This window comes from Vulpes vulpes, chromosome 14 (assembly GCF_048418805.1).
Source record: "Vulpes vulpes isolate BD-2025 chromosome 14, VulVul3, whole genome shotgun sequence".
Classification (NCBI taxonomy): Eukaryota; Metazoa; Chordata; class Mammalia; order Carnivora; family Canidae; genus Vulpes; species Vulpes vulpes.
This window is the reverse complement of record NC_132793.1, coordinates 100,083,179-100,104,954: the sequence shown is the minus strand read 5'-3', so window position 1 is coordinate 100,104,954 and position 21,776 is coordinate 100,083,179. Positions and strand designations below refer to the sequence as shown.

At 53.3% G+C, this 21,776-nt stretch overlaps 1 protein-coding gene across 2 annotated transcripts; it reads left to right on the top strand.

Annotated features, from left to right (window-relative positions):
* Window positions 1-2,908: 2,908 nt before the first annotated feature.
* Window positions 2,909-20,800, top strand: HAPLN3 (hyaluronan and proteoglycan link protein 3). Of its 2 annotated transcripts, none has more exons than XM_026001112.2 (5): window positions 2,909-3,370; window positions 12,670-12,851; window positions 16,326-16,694; window positions 18,548-18,850; window positions 19,695-20,800. In XM_026001112.2, exons 2-5 carry the CDS (start codon window positions 12,728-12,730, stop codon window positions 19,985-19,987), a joined length of 1,089 nt encoding a protein of 362 aa, XP_025856897.1. In that variant the 5' UTR covers window positions 2,909-3,370; window positions 12,670-12,727; the 3' UTR covers window positions 19,988-20,800. The 2 variants fall into 2 exon arrangements, with proteins under 2 accessions (XP_025856897.1, XP_025856902.1); XM_026001117.2 differs by lacking the exon at window positions 2,909-3,370 and adding an exon at window positions 8,684-8,932.
* Window positions 20,801-21,776: the final 976 nt, after the last annotated feature.

The window sequence follows — 21,776 nt, the reverse complement described above, 5'->3', positions numbered from 1 at the left end:
CTCTTGCTGTGGTTTATTGGTTCATCACTTGCTCCGTCCAGATGGGCTTTGGCCTGGGCTGGCACCCCCACCCTGGGCCCTCGGTCCTCCCAGAGGCCAGCATTCTTGTTTACTTGCCAGCTGTGGAGAGCTTAACAGCAGGAGAAGGGAGGAGACTCTGAGGAGTCCCACTTCCGAGGCCCGATCTCTTGCCCTCAGTTCTCCACTGCCACCTGCCAGACCCACACTGCCCTGGGGCCCGTAGCTCTACCAGGTGAGGGGCCCGGGGTGACGTGACACAGAGGCTGTCTCCGCGAATGCCTTTGCTGTCTTCCGGCACCAGGACAACTAGTGCCGAGGCTGTTGGTTTTCCCCTTTGGCAATTTCTCTGCATCTGGAGTGGTGGCCTTGGAGAAACTGCTAGAAACTCCAAGAACCTGGGCTGCTTGCAGACCTGTGGGAGGCTCCAGGGTGGGAAGGAAGTCATCACGAGGCCTCCTGGCTGAGCACACTGGTTCTTGGGAGGCTACTGGCAGGGCTGCAGGGGGCTGTACCCCTCTGCCCTTACCACCTTACCCCCCATGCAGGGACCATCAGGAAGTAGCCAGTGGGGGAGAAGGGGGGGCAGTACAGGCCAGCATCCTGGTGATCTGGGAAGGGTTGCTGGCAAGTAGAGGAGGGACTGACTAGCTGGGAAGGGGGTGTAGGCAGCCACCCTAGTATCCCAGACTGTGGGGTACAAGGTGAATTTTCTGGAACAAACTTTGGGAGCGGGGGATCCCTGGGTGGCTCAGCGGTTTAGCACCTGCCTTTGGCCCAGGGCATGATCCTGGAGTCCCTGGTTCGAGTCCCGCGTCAGGCTCCTGGCATGGAGCCTGCTTCTCCCTCCTCCTGTGTCTCTGCCTCTCTCTCTCTCTCTCTCTCTATGTCTATCATAAATAATAAACATTAAAAAAAAAAAAACTTTGGGAGCCATGCTGTGATAAACATAGGCGCCTCTGGGCAGCAGATCTGGGCCACGTGGCTGCCAAAGTGAGGGTGTGGCTTTGCTGGAACTTCATGAGGAAAATTAGTCTGGAAGTGACTCCTTCCTGAGAGCTGCCTTTGCCAGGGATTCTTAGCTGGGCAAGGACAGAATAAAAGGCCCGGGCTGTGGTCTCTGAGTGAACAGGGGATTGGGGCTCCCTACCCCTGGGGATCTTTCAGCCCACTCCTTCCTGTATCAGAGATCTCTTCCCTGGAGCTGCGTGGATGACGTGTCTGGAGTCAGTTTTTCCAGGAGGTTGCTGACCTCTGCACTCCCTTTTGGTAGCATTTTCCATCCACAGCCCTGTTCTGGTCTCTTCTGGGAACTAGCGGACAGTGGAGAAGCTTCTTTCCTCTATACCTGTGCCTCAGGATGGTTCCACCTCCCCAGTAACAAGCTGCGTCTCTGAGCCTTGCTAGAACCCAAGAAATCCCCTACTTGTATCAGGGGAAGCTGGGAGCCTCACTTGTACTGTCCACCAATCCCTGTTCATGGCATTGAATGTTTGCTCTGGGCCAGTCTCATCAGCTGTAGTCATGAGGTCCCCACCAGGCCCAGGAGCCCTGAGGCTACTCTGGTATGGCCTAAGCCACCCATGCCCTTCTGCTCATCTCTGTAGCCTTGGATGAGTTGGCCACAGCCTTCTGAAAGTGCCCCTCTGGAGAGCCTGGGGCCTTCACTCCTGACCCTCCTCATTCTCCTGGGCAGCCTCCCCTACTTCCCACACGCATTCACCATCTCCTCCCAAATTTGCTTTTTCTGTTCCTAACCACTGTCTGGGGAGCCAGTACTGATACTCCACCTGCCGGGGGGTGGGGCGGGGGGAGTTTCATGCTGGCCAGAGCATGAAACTTGTGTTGCTGTGGCAAAACTGACTTTCTTCCTGCTGTGGTCCCTCCCCCTTCATGTGTGGGTGTCAGCACTGAGACCTGGTGACTCATGTCTCCCAGGAGTCTGGTCTCCTTTCCAATTCTGGTTTATATAGAGTGGGGTCATTAGAAACTTAGGGTCCCAAGCTGGGGAACCAGATCCCATCTTGGCTCTAAGTGGCCTTAGGCAATCTACCTAAATCTCTCTGGGCCTCAATTTCTTCATCTGTAAAATGGAAATAATAGGACCAGCTCCATGGCCTTGTGGAGACTAATGGAGAGGATACCTGGATGCAAAGCCTGGCTCATTAGAGGCCTCAAACATGGTCCACATCATTGTCAGAGAAGCTTGCAAGAGTTTCCTAATTGGTATTTGAGTCTATTTCTCCTCCAATCCATCTCCATGCAGAGGTCAGACAGGTCTCTGAAGCCTGGCATTCACTTTGGACACAATGTACCTTCTAGTTCACTGCAGCTCCTTGTGCTCTGACATCCTCCTGGCTCTTGTGTAACACACACACACACACATGCGTATATGCACATGCATGCACTCAGGCTTTTGAAGTGTGTCTAGGAATAGGCTCTGGACTCGACCCCATGACCTGTGGCCTTTCTTCCTGCCTGCCAGGGTTGAAGGACCTCTTGGCTTTTCTGCTGAGGGAAAACTGTCCAGCTCAGGACCCCTGTTGGCCAGGCCAGAAACAAAACAGAAACAAAACAGCCTGTCCAAATAGGAGACCCTGGAGGTGGTGCCTGCTGGATGTCAGGATTGTCTTCCTACCCCTGTAGGAGCACTAGTCAGAAGCCTGGTTGCCCCTGCTGGCTGCTGGGCACCCCTAACTTTGCCTTCCCTTCCCCCAAGACCGCTGTTTCAAACCCCACCTCCTAGGGTCAGCGTCCTTGTGTCCTCATGCCCAACACTGACCTAACAGTCTGCCTGGAGATTTCATGATGACTAAAATCACGGGCAGGAGGGAGGACAGTGCCCCCTTGCCTTCCATGGAGGGTAAGCACACAGAACGCTTGCCTTCCTGCTCCTGAAAGCGGGGCCGGCCATAGCCCACTTGCAGAGTGCTGGAGAGGGCTCCCCTTGTTCAGTCCCACTGTTTTTGGTAAACCGGAGTGATCTAATGGGACCGTCCCGCCTCAGTATCGCGCCTCTTCCATCTTCCACTTACCCTCTTCAAGATGTGACGTGAAACTCCTGGTCTTTCCCTTCGCAGCGCCGCCGGCTTCTCTGAGGTTTGGAGGTGGTCCCCAGCCGCGCCCGGAGCCGGCCCGAGGAGGCCGCAACGCCTTCCTTTGGGCTCAGCCCGTGGGAGGGAGAGGGGCGTGTGTTCCTTTAAGGGGCTGGCCCGGCGGCATCGCGGGGGCCTGTCCGCAGCCGCCTCCTCTCAGGGCGTTCAGGATCCCCCAAATCCGCGCGCTTCCTCCGACCGGGACCCTGGCGGCCGAGGCTGGGAGCGCGGCAGCCGTCAAGGGCCGCCTGGGGACGGTACGTGGCTGCGGGTGGCGGGCTCCTGGGGCGCCCTGCGGGCCCGGCCGCCCCCTCTGGGTCTCCTGCGCCCCGCCCGCCTCCTGGGGCGGCGTCGGGGCCGGGGGAGGCGCTGGGCCCCGCGGGGCCGGGGCGGAGCTGGGGCGTGAAGTCCCCGGGGGCGCGCTCCGGGGCGGGGGAGGGGGCGGCTTGGGGAGCAGCGCGGGCGCGCCGCGAGGGGGCACAGCCGCAGCGAAACCCGATGCCCCTGCGGCCGCCGCCGGGTCGGGTCGGGGTCCCGCAGCCCCCGCGCACGGTGCCGCGCACGAGTCGGGGGCGCGGGGTGGGCGGGAGCCGGGGACCCGCGCCTCCTGGCCTCTGCCGCCCCCGCCGCTGTCCAGGGAGAGGCGGGGGGTGCCCGGCGCTTTCAGGCCCAGGTTCCCCGCGGTCTCTCCCTCGGCTGCGAGAGCGGAGCGCAGAGGGCGGGCGGCGACGGGGAGAAATCTGGGGCGGTGGGCGGCCGGCAAGGAACCGTCGCGGGCGCCGGGCCCCGCCGGCTGTGCCACCGACTCCCCGGTGCCCCCGCGGCCTGGGACCGGCCTGGACCGCGCCGCCCCGCCCCGCCCCGCGCCGCCCCGGCCGTGGCTCTGCTCCGTGCGGCAGGTGATGGAGAGGCGCCCTGGCCTCCCCCGAGGCCCTGCGTGGGCCGGCGGGAAACACCTCCGCTCCTGCTTTCCGGGGGCCGCGGGTTTCAAAGGCGCCGACGAGCCCCGTCTGCCCTGCGGGCACCGAAGTCCAGCTCCGCACCGGGAGCGGGGGCTGGTGCAGACCGGGAGGGCAATGCTGCCCCCTGCTGGTGGGTGGGGGAACTCTACTCTCCGCCTCACAAGTGAGGAGCGCCTGGGCCCCGCCCCCCAGTTCCTCCGAATTGGGGTTCCGCTCCTTCTGCTGTGGGGAGGGGGGCGGAGGCAACGGGTGCTGGGAAAGCAAAGGATGGGCGGCCAAGGGACCTTGGATTTTCTCCAGCCTCTGCCTGTTTACCAAAGATACAACTTTGGTACCTCACTCACCTCCCCACCCTTGGCCTCAGTTTCACCAACTGTAAAGAGAAGGCAGTAGTGGCTGCTCTAGGCAGTGAGAGGGGAGAAAGATCCACGGAAATAAGCTGAGACTGCAGGTTGTGAATTGTTAACAACTGCAGTAACGGGAGGTGCCTGGGTGGCTCAGTCAGTTTTAAGTGTCTGCTTTCCCGGAGGGTCATGATCCGTCATGATCCCAGAGTCCTGGGATCCAGCCCACATCAGGCTCCCTCCCTGCTCAGTGGGGGAGCCTGCTCCCCCCTCTCCTCCTCACTTGTGCTCTCCCTCACTTTCTCTGTCTCTCTCTCTCTCTCTCTCCAGTAAATAAATAAAATCTTTTTGAAAAAGCAATAGTAATAACCACTAATATTTTGTGAGTGCTTATCCTCCTGCCAGGCAGCATTCTAAGTGCTTTGCAGACATTCTCTCCCTTAATTTTTACAGAAATGTTTTCTGGTTGTAATTGTTGTGACTCCCATCTTACAAGATGAGCAAAGTGAAGCTCAGTGACTTGTCCACTGATAGACTGTTAGTAACTGGGGGAAACAGAGCTGAATCCTGGTGACCAGTCTCATTCTAGAACCTGAAATTTGCCACTGTGTTCTTCTGCCAGTACGTATTAGCAACTGTTTTTTGAGCACCTGCCATATGTTGGGGCCGGACATGATTCATCTTATATAATCCTCATCACAGCCCTAGAGTGAGTATCTAGTCTTTTTTTCCAGACGAGGACATGGAGGCACAGAGAGGTTGAGTAACTTGCCCAAGGTCACACAGCAGGGTACAGGTGTATCTTTGCCCAGGCAAGGCTCCAGCTGATATGGGGAGCCTCCCACAGCCGAGATGACTGTGTTGGACTGGATCTTGGGCCTTCCAGCTGATGGCACCTCTGTGGTAGCTCTCTGAGGGGCTGGAGGCCAGGGTAGCCAGGGTCAGGGAGCTGAGGTTGACCATGGCTTCCCTGAGTGTTAGTGGTCAGAAATGGGCCTGGGGCAGGGTGGCAGTAAGTAGCAATTGCCACTGCTGGCTCACACCTGGGTCTCAGCTTTATACTGTCACCTAAAGTTCAGGGTGGTCATTTATCTTCAACTCCTGAGCTTCCTTATTAGTCTGCTCTGGAGGCAGGGAAACTTCTGTTCATAGAAATCAAAACATCCAGCCAGCAGGTGTCAAGTCTAACTGGATACCTCAGGCTTTGTGTGCTGCACCCCTGCTCTCTAGAGAGGCCTAAGAGCAGACGGCCAGCTTCCACCTGGGTCATAGCTCCTGGATACAAGGTCAATCTTTCCTTCAGAACTCACTGTTTTTCTTGGCACCCCTCCCCTCATTCTAAAGTTGCCTGACTGCTGGGTTAGCATCCAGCAAAGAGGGGTGTTGACCAAATCACACCTCTCCATTTGTGGTGGTGGTTTGTTTTTTAAGTAGGCTCCACACCCAGCATGAGGCTCGAACTCATGACCTTGAGATCAAGAGTTACATGCTCTACTGACTGAGCCAACCAGGAGTCCCCGCAGTAGTGTTAACAAACCAGAGAGCAGACCAAGGTGGGTGTCCAGACCAGAGAAGGGCCAGATGTAATGAAGAGAACTAGGGCTGTTTGGGGGCACCTGGGTGGCTCAGTCAGTGAGGCATCTGCCTTCAGCTCAGGTCATGATCTCAGGGTCCTGGGATAGAGCCTACATCAGGCTTTCTGCTCAGCGTGGACTCTGCTTCTCCCTCTCCTTTGCCCTGCTTATATGCTCTCTCTCTCTCAAATAAACAAAATCTTATTTTCACACACACACACACACACACACACACACACACACACCAAAAACTAAGGCTGTTTTTAGCTGGAAAGGAGGAGCCAAGGATGAGGACACTATCTGGAGCTGGGGTAGGAAGATAGCCAGCATGGCTCTTTTAGAATGTAAATCAGATTCCTGTCAGTGCCTTTCATTCAGTGCTGCATCACGGTGGACAACCAAATTGTCCCACCTCTCTCCCTCTTGCTCCTCATTGGATTTCAAACTGTTCCTGCCAAAGGCCTTTGCACTGGCTGTTCCCTCCCCTGGAATGCTTTTCCCTAAGATTCTCAAAGCTCACACTTTCAGTTAGTCTCCTTCTCAGGGAATCCTTCCCAATCCATCCTGTCTCCACAAGCACCTCCCTCCCCTGCTTCAGCCTCCTCTATCACATGTAGCACCTTGACATCACGGATGTCCCATATCCTATTTGGTGTCTGTTTCCCTCCCTGGAATGTAAGCTCTGGCAGGACTTGTGATCTGTTTCCCGCATGCTGAGAACTGTGCCTGGCACATGGCAGATGTTCGATAAATACTTGCTGAGTGAGTGAGGCCATGTTCCAGCCCGTCTATTACCTGGGTAACCTTAACCATGCAACTTAGCATTTCTTTTCTTCTTAAAAATTGTATTAATTAAAAAAAATTTATTAATTAATTTATTTTTAAAAGATATTTATTTATTTATTTATTTATTTATTTATTTATTTATTTATTTATTTATGAGAGACACAGAGAAAGAGGCAGAGACACAGGCAGAGAGAGAAGCAGACTCCCTGTGGGGACCCCAGTGTAGGACTTGATCTCAGGACCCTGGAATCACAACCTGAACCAAAGGCAGATGCTCAACCACTGAACCACCCAGGTGTTCCTATTAATTTTTTGCAGGGAGGGGAGGGGTAGAGGGAGAGAATCTCAAGCAGACTCCCTGCTGAGCGTGGAGCCCCGGGATCCGACTCTGTCCCATGACTCCAAGATCAGGACCTGAGCCAAAACCAAGAGTCAGATGCCCAACAAACTGAGCCACCTTGGCACCCTGCATCTTAGCATTTCTGAACCTCAGTTTCCTTGTCTGTACAATGAAGATAAAAATTTTGACATTGTGAAACTGATAGACAGTGACATCATCCATGCAAATGCATTGTCACGTGGAAGGCAGTCTTTATATAGGACAGATCCTCAAGGGGCCTGGCTGAAGAGTTTACAACAGGGCCCTGCCTCTACCCTCTCGGCCATGTGACCTTTGGACAATTCATGTCTTGGTGCCTCTGTTTACCTGTGGATTAATTGGGGAGAGTAAAATTCTTGCTGACTGGCAGTTGGGGGGAGGAGGGTTTCTTAGAAGGGTCAAGGGAGCTGCTGGACATGGAAGCCCTTTAAAACCGACGGAGTGAGTGATGCCCAGGCTCAAGTTTGGGAGCATGTGCTGAGTGTGGTCTCTGAGGCTGGGAAGGGGTACCTAGGAGCTCGCTGGAAGACACAGAAGATGCCATGGTTTTTCCTGCCTCAGTGCACGTTTCTGAATGAATGACTTCATCACAATTGATAAACACAATGGGGGACTGATGTCAGCATAACACCGCATTGGTCCGGCAGTGATTTTTCTCAACATGCTGATGTATTGGAGCAGCCATAACAGGCTTTCTCACAATCAAAGAGGAAGCTTTTTGCAAGTGCTGGATTCCTTAAGATAAGTGCTGACAGTCCTGCAGAAAGTACACATACAAATGTATCTCCCTATCCAGGCTCTTGCTGTTCAGTGTTGAAAACTCAGGAACCAAATAGATTTGGATAATACAGCATCCCTTCTTACCAAATTGTCCCAGCTCTCAAGATCCAAACTTGCACCATCTCAACTCAAGGATGCAATAGGTTTGGGGAGAGAGAGGTGCCTGTGTGGCAGCTTCTCACAAAGTTTTCTGATAAATATAGAAATCGCATGATGAAGTTGCAAAGACATTTCCCTTGAGTTAAAAAACAAAAATGATTGAAGAAGATGGCTCCACCTTGGATGGATCAGAGTCTTAATTCTTAATTCTGGTTTCTCTTGGAATCCAATGCCCCCAGAAACCTACATCTCAAAGGAGGAACCACTTGTCCCTGTGCTGAGGGCTGCAAAGGGCATTGGGTGCCAAGGTCAGTGGAGAGTGAACAGTCCTGGTGGTGTTTATTAGGACTGTTCCTGGTTTTATTAACACTCTGGTTACAAAGCTGCGTGTTTTTTTTTAAGATTTTATTTATTTATTCATGAGAGACAGATACATAGGCAGAGGGAGAAGCAGGCTCCCTGTGGGGAGCCCAATGCGGGACTTGATTCCAGGACTCTGAGATCACACCCTGAGCCAAAGGCGGATGCACAGCCATTGAGCCATGCAGGTGCCTCACATAGGTTTTGAATGATTGGCCCCAACCTTATTCTCCCCTTCACCTTATTTTTTAATGCATTTAATGCAAAAATATGCACTTTGTTTCAGGCACATAAGTGGCAGAAACACCTCCATTTGCTCATCCCAGGGAAGCCCTTTCTCATAGGAGGGCATCTGGGCCTGTTGAACTGCTGTGAGGAGGCTGCGGGTGCCCAGGGACAAGGTGGGCCTTGTGACATCCAGCTCAATATCAACAGCCTCTTGGTCCTCATTCTCCTTCCTGGTTCCAGATGAGAGACCTCAGGAAGAGAACAGAAATGATCTCCGATGAGGTCCTGCTGTGTACCAGGCTCTGAGGTGTGTGTTCTGCACATGTCACCTCCCTGAATTTGACATGGTCATTCCAGGCTCTGGAGCTGGAGTGGGTTCAGATCCCAACTCCACCATGTCCTTGCTGTATGACCTTGGCCAGATGATTTAATATGTCTGTGCCTTGGTTTTCCCAGCTGTGAAATGAGGATACTAAGAGGTTCCACCTCCAGGCATTGTGATAAGGAGTAAATGAGGTAGTACGTGCTCATTAAACTCAGCTGTTACTATTTTTATGCTCATGATTGCAGTCCAAGTGTGGCTAAGCTGTGTTCACAAAGAGACTCAAAACGTGGTGACTTAAATACGATAAGACTTTGTTTCTCTCATGACACAGTGCAGATGGGGGAGTTCCAGGGCTGATGGGGCAGCTCTGCCATTCAACCCATGGTTTACATTTCTGAGACTAAGGTGGCTACTCTGGTGGCCAGCAGGTGGAGGAGGAGAATACCAGGAAGAGCTATCCCTGTTTTAACACAAGACCTGCAGGAGGCACCTGTTATTTCTGCTCCCTGCCATGGTCCAGCACAAGTCCCACGGCCTCTCCTCACTGTAGAGGGAGACTGCAAATACAGCTTTCAGCTGACTGATCGTGCGCTATCTAGAACCAGGCTACCATAGGAAAGAAGTAGACGTATGGGTGAAAAATATGTGGTGGTGAGTTTTATGAACTTCATTTCGCAAATGAGGAAACCTGCCTAGAATCACAAGGCTTGTAAGTAGTGGAGATGGGATTTGAACCCAGATCTTCCCACCTCTGAACTTCTTTTTTTATTTTTTATTTTTTTTTAATTAATTTTTATTGGTGTTCAATTTACCAACATACAGAAAAACACCCAGTGCTCATCCCGTCAAGTGTCCACCTCAGTGCCCGTCACCCATTCCCCTCCAACACCCGCCCTCCTCCCCCTCCACCACCCCTAGTTCGTTTCCCCGAGTTAGGAGTCTTTATGTTCTGTCTCCCTTCCTGATATTTCCCAACATTTCTTCTCCCTTCCTTTATATTCCCTTTCACTATTATTCATATTCCCCAAATGAATGAGAACATACACTGTTTGTCCTTCTCCGATTGACTTATTTCACTCAGCATAATACCCTCCAGTTCCATCCACGTTGAAGCAAATGGTGGGTATTTGTCGTTTCTAATTGCTGAGTAATGTTCCATTGTATACATAAACCACATCTTCTTTATCCATTCATCTTTCGATGGACACCGCCACCTCTGAACTTCTTTATCAGGTTGTCTGATTGGGCTGCCCAGATCCAAGTCCCCATGAGGCATTATGGGTGTCGCCTGAGGACTCCTCTTGGATGAGAAGTGAGACCTCAGGCCGGCAGTGTCCTACTGTAGTACACGGCACAGAGGGTGGGTCTGGGCCTCAGGATCTCCACAAGGGGCCTAAGGGAGCAATGGGTTCTACCTGTCAGCTTATTCTACATCTGCTCCTTCCTTTCCAGCAAGGGCTCCTGTTTCGGAAACAACAAGGTTCTCTGCTCGAATCTCACCACCCTTCCTTACAGATTCCATGCTTTCCTCACCTTTCTTTTTTGTTTAAAAGATCTATCGAGAGAGACAGGGAGAGCACGAGCCAGGTTCAGGTGGGAGAGGAGAGGGGCAAGCAGACTCCCTGCCTACCCTGAGCCTGATGTGAGGCTCAACTCTAGGACCCCAAGATTGCAACCTGAGCCAAAGTCAGACACTTAACCAACTGAGCCATCCAGGTGCCTCATTTCTTCTCTTTTTTTTTCTTTTCCCTTCCCACCCTCCTCCTTCCCTTGTCTCTTTGCTCTTCCCTCCATTCTGGTTTTCATACAACAGGCATTCATGGGGCCACAGGCTTGCAATCATAGCAGAGGGGCAATTCTGGTGTTCTGCTTTGTCCATTTTAAATTATACCCTAAGCATTTTTCCACATTGCTACATGGTAATCATAGCTGTACTTCCAGATGCCTGCTGCCACCCTGGCCTTTCTGCCCCACCAGGTTCACCGTCAACACTGCCCCTGGAGGCGTGCTTCTGAGATGTTCTTCTGATCCTGTGGCTCTTCTGCTTATGGCCACCACTGGCACCCCGGGGCCTTTGGGACCAAGGAGAGAAGGAAAAGCCTGGGCCAGATACCCAAGGGCATCTAGCTGCTCACCTCGGCCTGCTGACCCCTCTCACCACCTCTCCCCTTTATCAGCCAGGGTTTTGGCAGGAAGCAGAATTCACCCTGGGTGGTTCCAATAAAGAGACTCTAATAAGGAAGGAATGGCTGGCTTCTAGAGTTCAGGGATGGGGGCATCGAACGAGGGGGTGGAAGACATAGAGATAAGCAATGGCAGTCACCCTTTGAAGCCTGAGGGTGCAGAGGGAGAAGGGGAGGGAACAATGTTACACACCTCACAAGAGCAGGTGCTGGGGTGAGGATGAGGAGATGCCAACAGGATTGTGGTCACAAGGAGACACAGTATTCCAGAGATGAAGCTTCTCCCTCCTGCCCATCTCTTGTGGGTGCCTCCCCCAACCCCCCGGGGCTGAATCCCACTGAAAGCCGGAGGCCAGGGTGCTGGGAGAAGCCATCCCAGGATCAGGGCAGAGAAACACACAAAGGAAGTACTTCCAGCACATTCCCAGACCCCCCCCCCCCGCCGCCCGCCGCCACCCGACCCACCACGTGTTCTCTTTGGTCTCTGGGCCTTTGTGTCTTTTCTGTACCCCATGTCTGCACTCCCCATATAGCTCGTGACTCCCTGCCCAGGACTCTGTCCCTTTTCTGCACTAGAATTCCTCCAAGGCTGCTGGTCTTTTAATCATTAAGCACTCAGCAAATGGCAATGAGCAGGGGCGGGGTGGGGGGGGAGGTGAGGAGGAGGTGATTGAGGCATTAGCCTTGGTTGCAAAATACAGCAAGGGAGGAGAGGGTGTGCGCGCCAAGAAAACTTGGTAATCACCATATAATATTGAAATGCAATATATTTTTTAAAAACCAAATAAACCAACTATAGCCCATGGGCTAGCTGCCTGTTTTATTTGCATGTCCTCTGAAACCAGAATGGCCCCTAGAAGTACCCTAAGCATGGTGCTTAAAAATTTTTTTGACCTTGACTCAGGGTAAGAAACAAATTTTGCATTGTGACTTCCCCGTCACCCCTGCAGATCTCTCTGGATGGAAACAGAAGCTCCACAATGCAGAACCCCTCTCGCTAAACAAATACATCCTGAGATTGTGTTGTCTGGTTTTCTCGATGTCATTAAAAAATGCTGCTCATGGGATCCCTGGGTGGCGCAGCTGTTTGGCGCCTGCCTTTGGCCCAGGGCGCAATCCTGGAGACCCAGGATCGAATCCCACGTCGGGCTCCCGGTGCATGGAGCCTGCTTCTCCCTCTGCCTATCTCTCTGCCTCTCTCTCTCTCTCTCTCTCTCTGTGTGACTATCATAAATTAAAAAAAAAAAATGCTGCTCACAACCTTGCAAATTCAAACATGCTATCTGAAACTGTTGATCCTGTCCTATTGCCCTATATAATTTTCTCCGCGGACTAGGTGCCTCCTCCTAACCCCTCCCTCGGCTTTGTTGGCTTGCTTACTGCCCGTCTTGCCTGTGGCCTGCAGTCCCCTGGGCCTGTCAGGCAGAAGATGCTCCGTAATCAGTCACTGAGCTAGTGAACAAGTGCTGGAACCCAGGGGTCCCCAGGCCCCCTGCAGCAGGCTTCTCTAATTGGCTTATTTTCTCCTCTTTCCAGCCTGCCCCAGACTCCAGCCTTGCCCCAGACACGCTGGCCTGTGGCCGTGCCTGGTGTCATGGGCCTGCTGCTCCTGGTCCTGCTGTTCCTGCTGCCCTGCATCTCCGGGCTGCCCTTCTACAATGGCTTCTACTACTCCAACAATCCCAATGGCTGGAACCTGGGCAATGGCCACAGCGAAGGTGGGCAGCCTCCTGGCTCTGGCTCTGGCTCCATGTTCCACTGGGGTGACTGAGACCTTTCCTGGATCCTGCTGTGATATGCAGGTTCCAGGCTGGGACAGGGGATGGGGCGTGGAGCCAGTAGCCCCTTCCCTGTCTGGGCCCTTGTAGCAGGCCAGGCTCCTTTCTAAGACGAGTGCAAGGGATGGTTCAGTTACTCTGTGTTTGCTAGTCCCTCGGGCTTGGAGTGCATCGGAGCCAAATGTGCTTAAAGACAATCACTTCTGTACTTAAGGATGCTCCCAAAATGGGACACTCCTGCCCATTTTCCAAGATCCAACTTACATGTGATCGCCCCTGCCTGGTGTCCCAAGTGGAAAGGATGTTTGAGGTTAGACAGATGTGAGTCTGAATCTTAATTTTGCCACTTAGTAGCTACATGGCTTTGGGCAGGTGACTTTTTTGGGGAAGAGGGGCAGAGGGAGAGGGAAAGAGAGAGAGAATCCCAAGCAGGCTCCGTGCAGGGCATGGGGCTCGATTCCATAACCCTGAGATCATGACCTGAAATCAAGAGTCAGATGCTTAACTGGCTGAGCCACCTCAGCGCCTTTGGGCAGGTGACTTTTTATTTAGCAGTTGTGCACCTACTTTGTGTCAGGCACACTTCTAGCTGCCTTCCCAGCATTGCCTCAGACAATCCTCACAAAAAGCCTGATATATGGGCAAGGTTAACAGCCAGCACGGTGAGGACTCCACCAGGCCAAGCTGGTGCCGGCTGTCCTTGCAGCCCCGAAAGCACATAATGTGGATTATTTCATTTCATAGATGAGGACAGCGAAGCTCACAGACTTGAGCCAGTCTCCCGGGGCACACAGATCTGCAGAACCCGTGCTGAGATCTGCTTGTGGAAGGGTTGATTTGATGAACACGACCCGGCCTCCCTCAGGCTCTTGGGGGTAGGGGTGGGGGGAATGTGTTCCTTACCTCTCCCGGTGTCCTTTGGCTGCTGATGGGCCTGGGCTTGTGACTGTGTCACTGCAGTCTCTGACCCCGGGGTCACATCTCGCTTGGCCCCCTTCTAAGAAGATACTTGTGACTGCAATCCTTAATTTAGCCTCTTTGCCATAGAAGGTAACTCTCACAGGTTCCAGGAATTAGGACCTGGGTATCTCGGGGCATCATTATTTGGCGTCCAACCCCCCCCCACCCCTGCCACCGAGTTTATTTTGTTAGATAATCACGATTTTATTCTATTTTTTAAAAATATTTTATTTATTTGTTCATGAGAGACACTGAGAGAGGCAGAGACACAGGCAGAGGGAGAATAGGCTCTCCGCGGGGAGCCCAATGCAGGGCTCTATCCTAGGATCCTGGGGTCACACCCTGAGCCAGAGGCTGACTCTCAACCACTAAGCCACCCAGGTGTCCCAATAATCACGACTTTAATGAGATTCAAGAAAACTTAAAAACTTAAACTTTCTACCCATAATTTTACCACTTTTATCCATGAATATGTGTAAAATCACAAATAATCCCCCCTACCTGGGGGAAACCTTACTAACATTTCCCTCCAGCCTTTGATATAGGATTGAGAAAATTGTCTTTAACCTCTTGCTCTACATGTGGTTTGGGAATCTCCGTGTCACTTCATAGAATACAATTTTTCTCCCAAGGCCGATGAGTGGATATCCAGCTGCCAGGTTATCTTACCTGGCTGTATAGGGTTTTGTCATACGGAAACATTATGATTTAGCTAAACATTCTCATCGTCTTCGGGTTAAAGCTTCAAACACAGCTTTACTAAAGAGCATGAAGGAGGGGCACCTGGGTGGCTCAGTGGTTGAGCGTCTGCCTTCGGCTCAGGTCATGATCCTGGGGTCCTGGGATCAAGTCCCATGTCGGGCTCCTGGCTCCACTGGGAGCCTGCTTCTCCCTCTCTCTCTGCCCCTCCACCCCTGTTCATGCTCTCTCTCTTGCTCTGTGTGCTTTCTCTTTCTCAAATAAGTCAAATCTTAAAAAAAAAAAAAAAAAAAAAAAAGAGTACTAGGTGAAAACAAAGGACAAAGCCACTACATGATAGTCCTGGCTCACGTCTGTTGAGCTTTTCCCATGTGCCAGGTGTCACACTTATCTGTGTTGAGACTTACCACAGCCAGCTATAGGTACCGATGTTACCCCATGCTACAAATAAGGAGAGTGGTTTGTAGAATCAGCTGATTTTCTCTAGACTAGACTAGCTTGTGGAGAGTTGGAGGCAAGATTCAAACCGGGCTTCTCTGACTCCAGGCCTGTGGTCCCCAAGCCTCTGTGTTTACAGCCTGTCCAGAGCAGGCTTCTCCAACTTGAGTGACTGGCAAAATCACCCACCTGTAGAGCTGTTAGAACACTGATCACTGGGCCTTACCCCCAGAGGTTTTGATTCAGGAGGTCTGGGGCGGGGTCTGGGAGTTTGCATTTCTAGCAAGTTCCCAGTGATGCTGCTGCTGCTGCTGCTGCTGCCTTGGGAACCCCACTTTGACAACCACTGCACCAGAGCTCCTGGCCTTTCCAGCATGAAAGCCTCTGCAGGGAGCCTCCTATCTCCTTACCCTGGAGACTACACTTCTCCCCCACCCTGTACCTCCAGGGGTCTAAGTCCAGGCCCAAGAGCATGAGATAGTGAGACCTCTGTACGGGGTCTCAAGTTAAAGATGAGCCAGCTTCAGCCATAAACCTGGTGCTTGTGCCGCCATGGTAGGCTCTGGGTTTATTTGTACGTTGTTACTGTATGGTCTCCTATAGAAGTCCTGCCGCATCTCACCTGTGTTTCTAGGTATCTCGGGAACATCAGAATGGTGAGACAAAAAGTGAAGGGCAAGCTGTGCTCTCCTGTGGCCAGCATGGCAGGGAAGGACCCCAGGGAGATCTGAGTCCTAGCCAGCTGCCTGATATGGGGATGCTCATATTGCCTGCTATGTCAATTAGCTGCTTACACACAACACACTTAATGGCTTAAGACAACAGCTGTTTTGTTTTTTTTTGGTGGGGGGGGTTGGCTTGTGATTTCATGGGTCAGCATTTTGGACTGGCTTCTATGTCCATGGTCCCAGCTGTGCTCACTGACTTAATTGTGCCTGCAGTCAGTAGGACAGGTCAGTGAGGCTTGTCTCTGCTCCACGTGGGCTCTCCTTCTCCAGCAGGTGAGCCCAGGCTTGTTGTCATGGAGTGAAAGCAGCAGAGCCTCATGGAAACCAGACTCAGAGCAGGCACAGTGGAATAGTCACATTCATTTGGTCAAAGCAAGTGGCAAGGCCAGCCAAGGGGGAGGGGAAATAGAGTCCCCTCTTGATAGGGGCCACAAAGTCACAATGCAGAGCATGTGGGTGCAGCATTACGGCCATTCTTGCAATGGGCAACTGCTGGGCCTGGCAGAAGCCGGGGATGAGGCTCAGGGTGGCCCTTGCAGGGGTACGGGTGTGCTGCTGCAGATCCCCATTGGCACCTCCTCTCTTGCAGGCGTCTTCAATGGGGTGAAGCTGGTGGTAGAGACACCCGAGGAGACCCTGTTCTCCCACCAGGGGGCCCAAGTGACCCTGCCCTGCCACTACCACTACGAGCCGACCCTGCCGACCCCGAGGACTGTACGCATTAAGTGGTGGAAGCTGTCAGAGAATGGGGCCCCAGAGCAGGATGTGCTGGTGGCCATCGGGCAGAGGCACCGCTCCTTCGGAAACTACCGAGGCCGGGTGCGTCTGTGGCAGAACGGGGAGCGCGAAGTGTCGCTGCAGATCAGGGACTTGCGGCTGGAGGACTCTGGGCGTTACCGCTGTGAGGTCATTGATGGGCTGGAGGACCAGAGTGGCCTGGTGGAGCTGGAGCTACGGGGTGAGGCCCCATGCGCAGGGGGATATGGGGGGTGTGGGCTATGGAGAGAGAGGGCCCCGAGAAACTGTCTAGAGCTCTGTGCTTCAGACCAGCGCGTGGTCCTTGAAACCACCCCATGGGGACGCTACTGCTATCGTCACCCCCATTTAATTACTTATTTTTTAAATATGTATATTTTTACAGGTTTTATTTATTCATGAGACACAGAGAGGCAGAGACACAGGCAGAGGGAGAAGCAGGCTCCCTGTGGGGAGCCCGATGTGGGACTCGATCCCAGGACCCCAGGATCACACCCTGAGCTGAAGGCAGATGCTCAACCACTGAGCCACCCAGACATCCCATCTACCCGGGTTTACAGATGAGGAAACAGAGGCACAGGGAGGTCAACGAACTTCCCTAAGGCCATACTGCCCATAAATGGCAGAGTAGGAGTTTGACCTCAGGCAGTCGGTCTCTAGAACACAATACTCCCTCTGGCTCACACTTTATTTAGATAGAGGAAAACAGGAGGACTGCAACCCTGCCTTGACTCCAGTAGGGTTGCAGGCAGCACAAACCAAGGGGGCCGCCCAGTGTGGGTGGCAGGAGTGGTGGGCACCTGGACACACGGCTGAGCCCTCATCATGTCCCAGAGGAGTGCCTTACTTGGGGCCAGGAGCAGACTCACACAGCCAGGTTTTCTGATTTGATAAGAGAAGCATATATTTTTCTGTGAAATCTCTGGATTTCTCTTTTTAAAGATTTTATTTATTCATGAGAGACACAGAGAGAGAGGCAGAGACACAGAGTGGGGGAATCTGATGCAGAACTTGATCCCAGGACCCCCAGGGATCACACCCTGAGCTGAAGGCAGATACTCAACCACTGAGCCACCCAGGCACCCCAAAATCTCTGGATTTCTTTTTTAATCTCTGGATTTTTATGTAAAAATCTTCTCATGAAAAAACAATCACAGCTCAATGGTCTCCAAACCAGCCAGACCTTGTGTGTGGGCTCCTGTGGGTGATCTCTAGTGACTTTGACCTTCTCTCTCTCTAGGATGGGGCTATGTGTCCTCATACCTCTCCTACCTGTTAGGGAGTAGGTGGGATGGATAGAGAACGGTGTTCTGGCTCCAGGCCCACCCTGCCCTAGCTGTGGGTGGGGTGGGTAGACACCCCATCCCCTACAGTATGAAATGAGTGCCTTCTTTACCTGCTTGTGAGGAGATGAGGATAAAGTGCAAGTCAGGGACTTACTTTTACCATCAGCATCCACCTATCTAGTCCAGATGGTGACCAGAGGGGTCCTGTTCCTCATCCCTGATGCTGGGTATGATTGGGGCGGAAGGGTGCTAGCTAGCATGGTCAGGTGAGAGCCCTCTGCCAGGTCACAGACTGCTCTCTGTGTCCTCACATGGTGGAAGCGGGGAGAAATCTCTGTGTGGGATCTCTTATGGAGGGACACTAATCTCATTCATGACCTAAGTGCCTCCTGAAGGCCCCACCTCCTCATACCATCACCTTAGGCCTTGGGATTTCAGCACATGAGCCAAGGGGACACATTGAGACCCTAGCACTGGGGTTCTTGCAACAGCCCTGTGAATTAGGTGGCATTCCCATTCTAGAGTTGGGGACGTTAATTGGCTGATTCATTCATGACCTTAACAAGCTAATCAATGTTTTCTGAGTACTGCTGTGTGCCAGCCTGGTTCTTGGAGGGAGCTGTAAGGCAGACATAGACTCTGCTTTGGACCTGGAGAATGGACAGGAGATGACAGGTTTGCTTCTCTGTGTGCATAGGGGAGCCTCCTTCCCAGTGGGCATCCTTCCCTGCCCACCCCCTTCAAGCCCCTCTCTCTCCTCCCTCCCCAGGTGTGGTCTTTCCCTACCAGCACCCTCAGGGGCGCTATCAGCTCAACTTCCATGAGGCCCAGCGGGCGTGTGAGGAGCAGGATGCAGTGGTGGCATCCTTCGAGCAGTTGTTCCGGGCCTGGGAGGAGGGCCTGGACTGGTGTAATGCAGGCTGGCTGCAGGATGCCTCGGTGCAGTACCCCATCACACTGGCCCGGCAGCCCTGCGGTGGCCTGGGCCTGGCGCCTGGTGTGCGCAGCTACGGCCCACGTCACCACCGCCTGCACCGCTATGATGTATTCTGCTTTGCTCCTGCCCTCAGGGGTGAGTGCACTGGCCAAGCACAGGCCTGGGGGTCCGAGGGTGGCATCTGGGAGGTGTTAGGATCCAGAGAGGTCTCTGTCCACCCTGCTGGCACCTTCTCTTGGAGGCTTGGAGTAGGCATTGAAGGCATTGGAGCCACGTCTGGCAGAGTTTTGAGTGCTCTGCTGCTGCTTCACACCAATCACTGGTTTACTTGTTCATCAGATATTTTTTGAGAGCCTACTTGTGCTGGGGCCAAGACTAGGTGCTGGGCATCATAGACAAATAAAGCACAGCCCGTCCTTGTGAAGAGGATCATTTTGGGGGAAGATAAATAAAAACAGAAATTGGTTCATTGTCACATCATAAGCATTCAGAAAAGTGTCCTGGCACATAGTAGGTACTCAGTAAATGATTTTTTTTTTAACTTTTATTTTTAAGTCATCTCTGCACCCAGCGTGGGGCTTAAACTCAACAACCCTAAGATCAAAAGTCACACGTTCCACTAGCTGAGCCAACTGAGTGCCCCAGTACTCAGTAAATGATTGAGTGGGCAAGAGACCCTGATTGGTCCAGGCTAGGTGGGGTGCCCACCCAGGGTGAGTGAGGTAGAGTACAGACATGACAGGAAGGACCCAGCCCCATAGCAGGGGTGATGAAGCTCTCAGAGAGGGGGTCAGAATGGGGAAGCTACCTCCCAGAAGCATCCATGGCAAATGCCCACAGCCTGATGTCTCCCTGGGCTCCTGATCGCCAGGGCTGTTTGGTGAGGTCTAATGGGCTGCCGTTCCTGCAGGCCCTACTATCCTCTCTGGCTGCCTCCCCCCCACCCAGTGCCTAACCCTCACGCCCCACCTTCCCACAGGGCAGGTGTACTACCTAGAACACCCTGAGAAGCTGACCCTGGCAGAGGCAAAGGAGGCCTGCCAGGAAGACGGTGCCCAGATCGCCAAGGTGGGCCAACTCTTTGCTGCCTGGAAGTTCCGTGGCCTGGACCGCTGTGATGCTGGCTGGCTGGCAGATGGCAGCGCCCGCTACCCTGTTGTTCACCCGCGTCCCAACTGTGGGCCCCTGGAGCCTGGGGTCCGAAGCTTTGGCTTCCCAGACCCGCAGAGCCGGGAGTATGGCGTCTACTGCTACCGGCCACGCTACTCCTGAGCTAGTCCCCACGCCGGCTCTGCGCCGCCCTCTGGTCCTTCCCCTCTCGGGCTCTATTTATTGAGTGGTTCATTTTCCCTGGCAGCTTGGGGCAAGTTTTTTGTATTGTTTTTATTCTCAAGTTAATTTTTTTTTAATTACTGCTTTTTGTTTGTTTTTTTGTAAATCCAACATTCCAAATCTTCCCTTTGCTCAGGTGGACACCCCAAGGCTCTCCTAGGAATCCCTCTTGCCTCTCTCTAGGACACTGGAGGTTCATGGGCCCACAAGTGCTTTCTACCATCACCGAATGTAGCCCTGCTCCCTGCTCCAGGGAGGCTGGTGCCCAGAGCGGACAGTGACACATGGTGGCTGCAGCTCCCCCTCCCCCTCAACCTGGGGGAGGAGAGGGTAACCAGGGGGCCCCTGGAGCTAGGCACTGGGCATCATAGTCTCCTGCCTCCTTCTTCTCAGGCTGGGGGAGGGGAGGGTGTCCAGGGGGGCCCTGGAGCTGGGCCCTGGACATTATGGTCTCCTGCTGCCTCTGCTGCTGCCTCCCCTTCCTCTTCTTCTTCCTCCACCACCACCTCCTCCTCCTCCTGTCCTCCTCTGCGAAGCAGCTGGCCCAGATCAGCACAGCTGTGGAGCTAGGGTTGGAAGCGGGTCCCTAGACTTCTATGTGAAGTCCCAGGAAACGGAAAAATTTCTCCATTTTTTCCTTCTCTCTCTGAAGAGTGTATTTTTTTCTCTCTCATCTTTCCCTGCTCAGGGGGTGGCCCTCAGGTGTCTGTACTTTCTCTGGACAATAAATGGTGCTGTGACCACCCACCCCCATCCCTGTGTCTGGCCTTCTGCTTCATTCAGTCCTGGGGCCCAGCTCCCTCCCCAGGGAGAGTGGTGGGGAGTTCTGTTTTGGGGAGCTCCATGGGCTGCACCTGCAAGCTGCTGTGGTTCTGGCTTGCCTGATGGCGGAGACCTGCCTCTGGTGGCTGGCCTAGCAGTGGGAGGATCCGGCCTGTGTTCCTGCTGTCTCCCCTCCCAGTCTGGGTGTCAGTGTCAGCCCAGAACACTAGGAGGTGCCTTGGAGGACACAGAGGAGGCCATGACTGTCCCCTACCCCAGCCCCAGGGGATCTCAGAGATAGGCCCTCTCTGTGTCTCCCCCTCTGCCCCCTGTCCCCACCCCAGCTTTGGGAAACCAGACCTGCCTCCGCTCAGGCACTCCTCTGCCGTTCACACTGTTACAGAGTCAGTTTTTCACGTGGGGTCCCTGCTTCTCAGAATGTGGCCAGGCAGCAATCCTGGGAAATTATTGGAAATGCAAATCTCTGGGCCCCACCCCAGACCTGCCAAGCTTCAGTTCTCTCAGTGAGAAACTCTTATCACAAATCCTCTTGATTCTGATGGAGACTCAAGTTTGAACACCACATAGTTGCAGTCCCAACTCACCAGTGAATCCATTCATTACCTAATTATTGAGCCCCTTCTATGTGATCATCACTGGACCTCCTACTTTTGTCCACTCATTGCCTCCAGACTCGTAGGGAATCTGGACACATGTATCTAGTCACCAGTGAATCCTCAGCATACATAAGCACACCCAAAAAGATACCAGCAAACTCACACCAGCATGCACCAGCTGGCACCCAGACGCCTTCACAAACACAGTCACCAGGGCCCACTGAGCAAGTGATGAGCAGGGTGGCACCTACCTGGCCTCCTAAGGAGCAGGCTAGTGGGGGCCAATGCCCGGCCAATGCACATTCTGGCTCAAAATCTCAAGGTCTCTTGGAGAGCAATTGGAATTGTTT

What these genes read in the sequence shown, in the direction of transcription:
- HAPLN3 (XM_026001112.2), top strand. Translation starts at nt 12,728, where the DNA reads ATGGGCCTGCTGCTCCTGGTCCTGCTGTTCCTGCTGCCCTGCATCTCC. An exon ending in GGGCAATGGCCACAGCGAAG is followed by an intron (nt 12,852 to 16,325) that starts GTGGGCAGCCTC and finishes CCTCTCTTGCAG; the next exon opens with GCGTCTTCAATGGGGTGAAG. An exon ending in CTTTGCTCCTGCCCTCAGGG is followed by an intron (nt 18,851 to 19,694) that starts GTGAGTGCACTG and finishes ACCTTCCCACAG; the next exon opens with GGCAGGTGTACTACCTAGAA.